Raw genomic sequence first — 11,739 nt, forward strand, 5'->3', positions numbered from 1 at the left:
CTCTTATGTGGAGTTCAACAGAAGTCCAAGTCAAGTTAGACTAGCTGTTGGTTACATCTCAAACATCACGTTTGAGAAATCTTCTGACCAAGGCTAGTCTAAAATGACAGTTATTTATGTGATTAGTTGGCAAAGATTTACTAAATCAATGGATTTATTGTTGTTTCTCTCTTCCATAGGCATCCATGTTGACCTTCAGCCATCTCAAAGAAGAACTGTCTTCAAAGCTTACCCAAACTGACTGTGGGAAGTTAGGCCGCTACTTTTCACTACCACCCGATCAAGTGAAGACCATTATTACAAGTCCCTCGTACTCCAAGAATTTTCTGCTTGCCCTTGAAGAAAGAGGATTCATACACCCTTCAAATGTGAATCGATTAACTGATGCACTAACTGAGCTGAAGATCAACCATACTCACTTATTAACAGAGACGTACATGAAGCTGAGAGGTAGGCCCCTAATCACTAGCTCTCTGGTAATTGTGTATTTTGCTTCACCTTTGGTACTTACAAAATGCACTTACTTAAAAAGCCATACCCCTGCCCCCAACTTGCCCTATACCCCTCCCCCACCCTACCCCCCAGAAAGATCCCACTTTAAGTATTGATACATGGTGGTGATTTACTCTAGATGCTGGCAACCAAAATGTGCACACCAAAACATAATACATATGTACATTTGTACAAGTGAGCAAAAGTCACCCTGTGCCATGATGTGGATTATGCATTTATCAGTGTGCCTGTACGTATCTGTGGATATTTAACAAAACTGGACACTTAATTTAATGTTTCACCTTAAACATTTCAGATCAAGAGACTGATTACGATAGATTCCTCGCCGGCCTCTCTGCTCATTTGACATTTTCCATAACAGTGAAACTGTGTGAAAACTTTGAAGTTACTGATAAGAACAAGAAGACAGTTATCTCCAGTCAGAATCCAGGACTTTCCTTCCTCCAGACAATTGATAAGATGGGTATCATTAATCCTTCTGATGTCAGCAAATTAGAGACTCCTTTAGAGGAATATCGTCTTCTCCAGGCAGTAGCTAAGATACACGAGTACCAGTCCTTGGTACTTTCTGACGAAACTATGCCACGAGATGAAGGTATTGTAAATTCATGTGTATATAATAAACTTTTATACCTGGGCACTGGTACAAGTTTCATGCCAGTTTTAAGGAACATTCCTGACTTTAGACTTCATAGCTTGAAAACAGTGAAACACAAAATGCACTCATTATCTAAAAATATTATGTGTGGATTATAGGATATTTTAGGAATATAATGAAGATACTGTATAATACAATATATTATATATTTTAGATATAATATATATATATATATAATATATTTAAGGGATATAATGAATATATATTATATATTTACATCTTATATCTTATATAATATATATTTCTAATCTTATATATCTTATAATGTATATATATATATATATATATATATATATATCTTATATATCTTATAATGTATATATATATATATATATATATATATATTTATATATATATATATATATATATATATATATATATATATATATACATATGTTAATGCAATGGAGGTAAACGACAAAGGCAAATGAATATATATAAATGAAAATCGTAATGAGTTGGAAAATCAAGAACAGTGAAAAAACTTTCAGCCTCCACCGGGATTCGAACCACGGGCCTCCCGCTATGTACGCGGACACCCTAACCACTAGGCTATGGACGCTGATTGTATGTCCAGAGGTTCGAAACCGGTAAGGAAGATCGTAATTCCACTGTAGGCGTTTGCCACCTGTATCGAACAATACTAGTTCTGTTTTTGGTGACATATTTTGCCTTACTCTAGAGATCAAACATGATGCTAACTAACTCGAAAATCATTTGTGAATCCTAAAGCCGGATCTCGAAAGAGATACTTTGAACAGACTTTATGTTAATGCAATGGAGGTAAACGACAAAGGCAAATGAATATATATAAATGAAAATCAACGGGAGGCCCGTGGTTCGAATCCCGGTGGAGGCTGAAAGTTTTTTCACTGTTCTTGATTTTCCAACTCATTACGATTTTCATATATATATATACATATATACATATACATATAAGGGATATAATAAAGACTGAGATGTGAAAATATGTTTTGAACTGAAGCACATTGATGGAACTCACAGCTTCATAGCATTGTATGTTGTTGAGAAATATAATAATGCAGGTTTTCACTTTAGTATGATGAGTGCATTGTTCTAGTACTGTGTTATCTGTGATGTCATACAGTGACTATAACAACTGCTCTTTCTCCTGTAAAATTAAAGTTATTATATTAATCCTTTGAAAATGTCTTAGTCGTGTCCCAGGAAGCTGCAGTTTGCAGTGTACTCAAATGACTTCACAATTAAACAATGCTCCTAATCATGGAGGAGTCCTACTTTATCAGTGAAAAATAAATAAAGAATTTATAAATAAATATATAATATTAACATTTTAATATTTTTTTAATATTTTAATTAAAAATTTTAATTTTAATATATACATTATATATATACATTATATATATATATATATATATGTATATATAATAAACTAAAATAAATAAATTCTTTCCATTTATGACAGCAATCATTGTATATTATGATATGAATGAAATATAATAACATCTGCGTTTCCAATTGTTTCAAGTCTGGATGTATGACACTATATTTTAACATTGCTGTTTGTATTACTGAGTAATTGGTTCCTTGCTAAAAGCAAAGGAACCTATGTATTCAGGTTGGCGTGTGTGTGTGTGTGTGTGCGTGCGTGTGTGTGTGTGTGTGTGACGCTTTAGCTTGTATGCACGATAACTCAACAAGGGATTGACTGATCATGATCAAACTTGGTGGATGGGTGGCCCATAGTGAGTAGATGAACCCTATTGTTTTTGGTGCCCACAAAGGTCACCAAAGGTCAGTTATGGTCCAAAAACCCTAAATACTAAAACTGCAATAACTCCCAGTGCCAATGTGCGACAAGGTTGATATTTTGGGACAAGTTGTGAACTGGTTAGGGGAACATTTTGAAACTTAACGGTCATGTGATCTGAGGTCACCAAAGGTCAATTAATGTTAAAAAACTAGTATTTTTGCGATAACTTGAGAACGAATTGTCCGTTAGGGTTGGGAGTTGCTTCAGTGTAATCCAATTGTCGACCCACATCTGGGTGACCCTTGACCTCAATTTGACCTCTGGTGACCTTTTCATGTTTTGGGGATTTTTACAGTTTCGATGCTATTTTCAGATGTCAAAGGTACCTTCCGATCATAAATATCGATAGGTTGACCCCCGTGTGACCTTTGTGTGCGAACTTATATGGGGTCAAAGTTTTCGGTCGGAGTTAGGATGGCTGTACAGACTTGTCGTGTTGATTTTTGGAATCAGCAGATCAAACTACATTTGAAACCAAGGTCAAAAGGTCAAAGGTCACATTAGAAAAAATGTGCTTAGTTTGGGAGAAAACGGGCGAAAAAGAAAATGTTTGGTTTTGATGCTAGATTTGGATATCAAAGGTACCTTCCGATCAAAAGTGTCAATGCGTTGACACCCGGGTGACCTTTGTGTGTAAAGTTATACAAGGTCAAAGTTAATTTTCAGACATTTAATGCAATAACTCCCAGTGCCAAGGTGTAACAAGTTTGATATTTTGGGACAAGTTGCAAATGGTATAGAGGAATATTTTCAAACTTAACGGTCATGTGATCCGAGGTCATCAAAGGTCAATTAATGTTAAAAAACTAGTATTTTGGGTGAGCAAAGAAAAAAATGTTTGAATTTTTACAGTTTTGATGCTATATTCACGTCTCACCAATCAAAAATGTCAATAGGTTTACCCCAGGTGACCTTTGTGTGTGAAGTTATATGAGGTCAAAGTAAATTTTCAGACATTTAGTGCAATAATTCCCAGTTCCAAGGTGTGACACGGTTGATATTTTGGGAAGTTGCAAATGGTATAGGGGAATATTTTCAAACTTAACGGTCATGTGATCCGAGGTCACCAAAGGTCAATTAATGATAAAAAACTAGTATTTTTGCTGTAACTTGAGAACGAATTGTCCGTTAGGGTCGGGAGTTGCTTCAATTTAATCCAATTGTCGACCCGCATCTGGGTGACCATTGACCTCAATTTGACCTCTGGTGACCTTTTCATGTTTTGGGGACTTTTACAGTTTCGATGCTATTTTCAGATGTCAAAGGTACCTTCTGATCATAAATGTCAATGGGTTGACCCCTGTGTGACCTTCGTGTGCGGAGTTATACGAGGTCAAAGTTAATTTTCAGACTTTTAATGCAATAACTCTCAGTTCCAAGGTGTGACACGGTTGATGAACTTGAGAACGAATTGTCCGTTAGGGTCGGGAGTTGCTTCAATTTAATCCAATTGTCGACCCGCATCTGGGTGACCATTGACCTCAATTTGACCTCTGGTGACCTTTTCATGTTTTGGGGACTTTTACAGTTTCGATGCTATTTTCAGATGTCAAAGGTACCTTCTGATCATAAATGTCAATGGGTTGACCCCTGTGTGACCTTCGTGTGCGGAGTTATACGAGGTCAAAGTTAATTTTCAGACTTTTAATGCAATAACTCTCAGTTCCAAGGTGTGACACGGTTGATATTTTGGGACAAGTTGCAAATGGTATAGGGGAATATTTTCAAATTTAACGGTCATGTGATCCGAGGTCACCAAAGGTCAATTAATGATAAAAACTAGTATTTTGGGTGATAACTTGAGAACGAACTGTCCGTTAAGGTTGGGAGTTGCTTCAATGTAATCCAGTTGTCGACCCGCATCTGGGTGACCCTTGACCTCAATTTGACCTCTGGTGACCTTTTCGTGTTTTGGGGATTTTTACAGTTTCGATGCTATTTTCAGATGTCAAAGGTACCTTCTGATCATAAATGTCAATAGGTTGACCTTCGTGTGACCTTCGTGTGCGAAGTTATACGAGGTCAAAGTTAAAAAATATTAATGAGGTCACGGGTCAAACGTGAAAAACTCCCAAGTTGCAATAACTTGGCTACTATTTATTGGAATTTTGTCAAACTTGGTATGATGATATTGGTAGATAGTCTCCACACACTGATGTGTGTTGCAATTGATATCATGCATGTTTATAAGGGGGGGGGGGGCTAGCATTATTTCGTTATGAAAAGTTTGTATGCACAATAACTCAACAAGGGAATGACCAATCATTACCATACTTGGTGAGTGGGTGGCCCATAGTAAGTAGATTAACCCTGTTGATTTTAGTGCTCATATCATGAATATTAATGAGGTCATGGGGTCAAACGTGAAATACTCCAAATTGCAATTACTTGGCTACTATTACTAGTCGGAATTTCGTCAAACTTGGTATGATGATAATGGTAGATAGTCTTCACACACTGATGTGTGTTGCAATTGATATCAGGGCTTAGCATTACTTTGGCAACAAAACTTTGTGAGCATAAATAACTGTTGTTGTATTAGGGCTTTGTTAGAAATTTCCCTATGAATGGAACTAATGAACAGCAGCAAGGAGCCATGAAATGTTTTCATTCTGGTTTTTAAACTGACTAGCGTGTTTGAGCAATGACAGTGTCTTAGTTGTGTAAGGAGTGAGTTACCTTTACATTTGAAGACTATACTACTGTAGTTGTTAATAAATGTTACCAAAGATACAGTGTTACGAGATTGCCCAAACTATTGATATTAAAAAGCACACTTGTTTTTCAGTATGGTAGATATTCTTTATATTGTCATAAATTGTGAAACATTTTAACTTGTTTAAATAGAAATTGAACTGTGCTTTCTGTTTCCTTGTTTTAAAGACAAAGAGAGCTTATTCCTGAAATGCTTAAAACAGAAGATGAAGAGTTGGTTTGAAACAATGACTCCTGTCCCCTGGATGAAGTCTTGTCAATGGAAATCTAACGATCTCTTTATAGCCAGCCGCTTAGTCTTAACTAATTCTGGTTCAAAAATATCTAGCAGAGAAGTTGACCGAAAATGTAAGCTGCACTACCTAGATATCTTTACTGATGATAGACTAAAAGCAGAGACTCGAATCATTCTGGAAGGGCAGCCAGGCTCCGGCAAGACAATGCTCTCCTCTCAGTTGGCCTATGACTGGTGTTGTGGGAAGCTTATGGATATCCCCATGGTCATCTATCTGCCCTTGAAAATTGTTGATGACATGACAATTATTCAAGCTATCAATATGATTTACATCCGTAAAGGCATTCCCATCACAGAAGAGGATATTGAGACTATGCTTAACAGTGATAGGAAGAAAGTCTACCTCATATTGGATGGGTTAGAAGAATACAATGGTGGAACCAAAGATGGAAGTCCCTCAGAGGTCATGAGAGTCATGACAAAGGAGAAACTGTCCAACTGCATTGTTATAATCACAGCTAGGACAGATTATACCAAGGACCTACCTCGAGGTCCAATGTTGAAGATAGGAAGCTTTGGTGACGATGAGAGGAATGAATACATTGAAAAAGTCTACTCTGATAATCTCAAAAGGCAAGAAGAAGTAAAGGAATTGATTGATAATGTTCCATTTATTCTTGATCTTTGTAATGTTCCACTACTCTTTGTGTTGTTAGTACATAACACTGATAGATTAGGAAAGTTACACGAGGGTCAGCTTGACAGGGTTACTCCTTTCGTGAAGGCCATTGTAGATATTCTGTGTCCTGTGCAGGATGAGGAAGACACCTCGGGTCATCTGTCACATCAGCAGCAGAAATCAATTTGTGAAGAGGATGAGAGCAGATCAGAGAGTGAAGCATTTAACAAGCAGGAGGAATATGAAGTAACTTGTGATAAGACTGCTCCGGAGTGGGAGCCTGAGGCACAATCATCTGGTCACCACAAACATGATTCCACTCTGATGAAAGATGCTACCATTAAGTTTGATCCTGATTCTTTTGCATATCATGCACAGGAAGATGTTTCATCATATTCTGAAAAGGATGAAGAAAGTACATCTGACACTGAATGGCCTAGTGAAGAGTATGAGAGCAGTTCAGAGAGTGAAACATCGATAGACTTCCAAGATACATGCATTACATTGGATCAACTTGCCTTTAACGGCCTTTGTAAAGGAAACCAACAATTGTTTTGGCAGAAAGACTTTGTGGATAGAAGTGTCACTAATAGCAAAGCATGGATAGATTCTGGGATACTTGTTGTTGAGGAAGGAACTCCATTTAATTCCACTGATAGGAATTTTCAGACTGACTCAGGCAGTGGAACTCCCCAGACTGATTCCATCAGTGATAAGTCACTGAACACATCTAATGTTACTTCAGAGATAAAGAGAGGGGTATCCCCTGATCTCTCAGCATCTGTCAGTCAATCAGAGAGTAAACCAATATTGGAATTGAGAGAGAAGAAATCAAAACCTTTACAGAAAGGAAAAGCTGCTAAATATGTCTCTTTACAGGTTAAATTCCTTCATAAGTTAATCCAAGAGTGGTTTGCAGCACAGTATTTAGCTCTCCTGTTCTGGGGTCACAAATCAACTGAACAACATTACAAGTATCAATTGTTCAGAGAACACTTGGCTAACATAGAGCCAGCTGATCTCCATTATGTCTTGCGCTTCACTTGTCACATCTGTCCTCCCAGCTTTCATTTCATTGCCAGTTTTCTAAAGAGAGACTTTAAAACAGGAGATGGTGAGATTCCTGATTACATCATGAACTGCATCTGTCTCTGTTTTGCTGAGTATGATGGTTACAAAGGACATAAGGTCAAGGACATTGTCAAAGAGGTCTGTAGAAGAGAATCCGTCAACTTCAGCTCTGAAGATAGTCGACTGCTGCTGAGGTCAAAGGTTTCTATGCTCACCTTTGCTTCAAGATCACAGGTAAAGTGTGAATACAACTTTCTTAGCTCAAATACACAGCAAACCTCTGCTATAAATATCCCGATATCTGTGATACATCATCTGAAGTGTGCATGAATACAACATTCAATTTTTCCAGTGTCGAGTACAGCATCAATCTGTAGGATACAAAATTCAAACTTAAGGAAATCTAGTATGTTGAGATATAAGATCGACCTAATGTACTCATTCTGGTTATATTAGACTAAGATATGAATTGATTTACAGGTATTATACAGTGGCAGATCATTCTGGGATGTGTAAATCATTTCAATACAACATTATCATATGCTGAACCATCTATTTAATTTACAAGATCAGTATATGGTATGGTACACATTTCGTCAATTGTATGAAACAAAGGTTGGCTATTAATCAATCCTTTGTGTTGCTTTAGGATATTGTGATGCATGGGACAACTTTAGCTGATTTTGTACACAACAGCGCATATTACAATTGTTGGGTACTGATTTCAGGTTGACATACTACAATATCTGTGGATTATTTTCCAGATTCCAATCAAATGTCTGAAGCTTTCAGATGTTGTGGAAAAAATTACAAAGAAAGCCCTGATCTTGAAGGCTGATGTCTCGCTGGGAGTTTTGAATACCCTGAGGGCTATTGAAGTGAATCGGTGGGACCAGAAGCTGATTGAACAAGATTATGAAGATCTCATTAAATTCATTATCAACAATGAAAAGGTTGAAGTAGCACGGTGAGGACTAATTCAAAGTTGGCAAACCGAACTAAAGATTTCGTTCTATGTGATATTGAAAATAAGGTTATATTGGAATGTGTGATTTATAAAGCTAATGGAAGAACATTCAGCAGATATATCTCCAAGCATTTATACTTATGAACAATGGGAACCATGTACAAAGTTTGGCTTTCTCACTGCATCATTACTTTTTCTGACAGTCTGCTACATCGAGATTACCTAGTCATAATTTACTCCACTCCTTGCTTACCTGTCTCCCCACAAGCTTCGCCCTCTCATTCGACCATGTGTAGGATGAATGCCCTCTATGACCAGTGACATTGGTCAAAGGCCATCCTTCTCATTCTTCCAACCATAGTGCCTAGAAGTGTTATCGTGGACAAAGCATAGTTTCTCTTTTTGATCTGCATATACTTACGTATAAAGTATCATTATATATTTTATTTTTGTCTTAAAATTTCCAGTTAAAAGCTCTACTTTTAAATGATAAGTTCTCAAATGCTCTCACTATCAGGAAAGCTCGTTAGACATCTAGGTTCACCAGATCCAAAACTGAAAACAAGCCTACTCAACAGTTATAATATCTGTAAAATGTATACTAGATTGACCTGTGCCCCCTACTTAACATGAGACTTCTAGATCAAAGGCCATCTGAGGTCATCAATGGACAAAATATTAAAATCTTGTGTAAAAAGGTGATTCCAAGAATTGGTATGTATGTATCTTGGGTGGGTGGGTGAGCATGGCTGGTCTCCATTCTCTGTTTACAAAATACAGTACTTATCATCATATATAATTGTAGAAAACTAAGAATTTTCCTGAAAATTAAATGCCTATGCCCTCTACATAGTTCTTTCTATGTTAATTTATCTAACAATGATCTTTATTTCTTTTCTTTATCAAATTCTGCACAGTGGGAGCTATTTTATCGTATATTTTACTTTTTTTTCTCAGCTTACTATTTCCAAGTCCACCAGTGGCTGTGGAAGATGATAAAGTTCTGAATAACTTACAATCCCGAAACATTTCAGGTAACATACATTCTATTTCATGAATAACAAGAGCTTGGTAATTAGATGTAACAGATATTCCTCTGTTGTGATACAATATCTAAACCTGACACTTTTGTTAAGCTGTTGCATTCTAGTCCTGCTTCTGCATAGTGTTAAGAAACGTAGCTCTGTCCAGCATGTTGAAAAAATGTAACTTGAGGCTTTTCGCCCGCAAAATGGTACTAATTGTATCAACAGTTAAGCGAGATAGATTATGATAATAGCTTGGACAAGCTGAAATACGAAAACTTCATTTCATACAGAACTAGACATATTAACAGTGTGAGCAATCATCACAAGGAAGTGTGAAGACAGCAATTCAAGAAGGTGTTACATTTGTTTTAGTGTGTGTATGAGTGTAGAGCAGTAAAGTAGATTGAACATTAGCTGAGTAATATAAATTACTACAGTGAAATGGATAGTGCTCTACTGTTCAGGAGGGAGGAAATATTTTAGATTAAATCAGTGCAAAATGTTGTGGTTTTCACTAAGTTGATCGTGAAGCAGTCTATATGATGATAAGAATTAGTGCCAATATAATCTGTAACTTTGAAATGCTCTTTTTATCCACAAAACAGAGAAATGTGGCAACGATACAAAAATGTGTGTTCAATAAAATATTCCATGTGAGAGTGGCTGAGGGTCTTATTGTTATCTACTTATACTCATTTCAGTTGAATGGATCATTGGAGTAAACTTAATTCACACGTTAAATGTGACAACTGGAGAATGGATGGTGAGATGCATTATCTTGTATTTTTCAATTATTGTCATTCAATTCAGATTGTGTTCTGACATTTATTAAAAAACAAGTTTGTAAACACAATCTCTTAAGCACAATAATCACTGTCTTGTAAACACAATAACTCACCAAGCGTGTGGTCCACGAACTTCAAACTCTGTATGTTGATAACCGTTACAGAGCTCTCTGGGCTGTTTTATTTTATTTACAATGTCAAATGTCATTTGAGTTCACCTGTGGACAATACATTCACCTGTGGACAATGTGGCGGTTAACGCCGGCGTCTCCCAGTCATGAGATCCCCGGTTCGATTCCCCGCCGACAGCAATGTGTGTCGTCTGGCAAGGGTGTTGTTCAATAACAACTTCCCGACATGGACGTTAAAATGGATGTGTGCCGAGAGATTGGCTTCGGTCAGCTTGCGAGTCTACAAGCCTCCATGGCTTCTTTCGCGAGTTCCTGCGGGAAGATCACATATACATACATACATATATACATACATACATACATATATGGAAACATTGTAAACAAACTTACTGGACATCAATAGCATTGATAAATGTCATACTAGGGTGTTAGGTGCTCCATAAAGCAGCTTTGGTACAGGTCAAAGGTCAAGTGATGTCAACAGGAAGAAAACTCTGACAACGTAAACAAGCAGACTCAATTAATCTGGCCTGACGAATCACATAGTTGGTATGTGGGTGCCCCTCAGCAAGTTCAAGGTTGCTTTAGTTATTGGGAAATTTCAATTGGGGTCAATAGATGTCAAATCTCAAATAATTGTAATTTTGAAAACTCCAAAAGTCAAAGGAAAGCTTTGACGAACTTTACACGTGGTATGTGGCTCAATCATAATGAGCTAGTACTCAAATGTCACTCATGGTGACAATTTTAGCTCCAAAAGTAAAACTTGGATGAACTTCACACTTGGTATTTGGATCCAGCCTATTAAGTATTAAAACTGTCTGTACACGTAAGTCAGTAAATATTCCGATAAACTGTAATCGTGGCATGGAATATCTAAGCCTCTTGGCTTCCTGGTTTATTCTTTAACAAAGTGCAAACAAGAATATGTGATTCAAGCATCAATTTCAAGCATTGCATCAAGATATCTCTGGGAAAGCTGTTGGCTGTTTTCATTATTGTGGTGGTCAGAGGTCATCTGAATCGTATATTTTAGTATGTTTTAGTGGAGATCAAATGTCAATGGAGAACTGAAGAATACAACATTTCAAACCAACCTTACTTAATAATTGTAGCTTTGCTGAATATCATGCTTGGTTTATAGATATTCCTAGTGAATTCT

The 11,739-nt window shown here is 36.9% G+C and overlaps 1 protein-coding gene across 4 annotated transcripts in view; it reads left to right on the forward strand.

Annotated features, from left to right (window-relative positions):
* Positions 1-11,739, forward strand: part of LOC139977169 (uncharacterized) — a 216,882-nt gene that overhangs the window by 83,947 nt on the left and 121,196 nt on the right. For 3 of the 4 annotated variants that reach the window (XM_071986384.1, XM_071986385.1, XM_071986386.1), the window contains exons 4-9: positions 180-450; positions 809-1,108; positions 5,850-7,900; positions 8,431-8,633; positions 9,591-9,667; positions 10,363-10,424. In XM_071986384.1, the coding sequence (XP_071842485.1) occupies positions 180-450; positions 809-1,108; positions 5,850-7,900; positions 8,431-8,633; positions 9,591-9,667; positions 10,363-10,424 (2,964 nt within the window). The remainder of the gene's footprint in view (positions 1-179; positions 451-808; positions 1,109-5,849; positions 7,901-8,430; positions 8,634-9,590; positions 9,668-10,362; positions 10,425-11,739) is intronic. The other variant, XM_071986383.1, reaches the window with a different exon arrangement.

This window comes from Apostichopus japonicus, chromosome 12, assembly GCF_037975245.1.
Source record: "Apostichopus japonicus isolate 1M-3 chromosome 12, ASM3797524v1, whole genome shotgun sequence".
Classification (NCBI taxonomy): Eukaryota; Metazoa; Echinodermata; class Holothuroidea; order Aspidochirotida; family Stichopodidae; genus Apostichopus; species Apostichopus japonicus.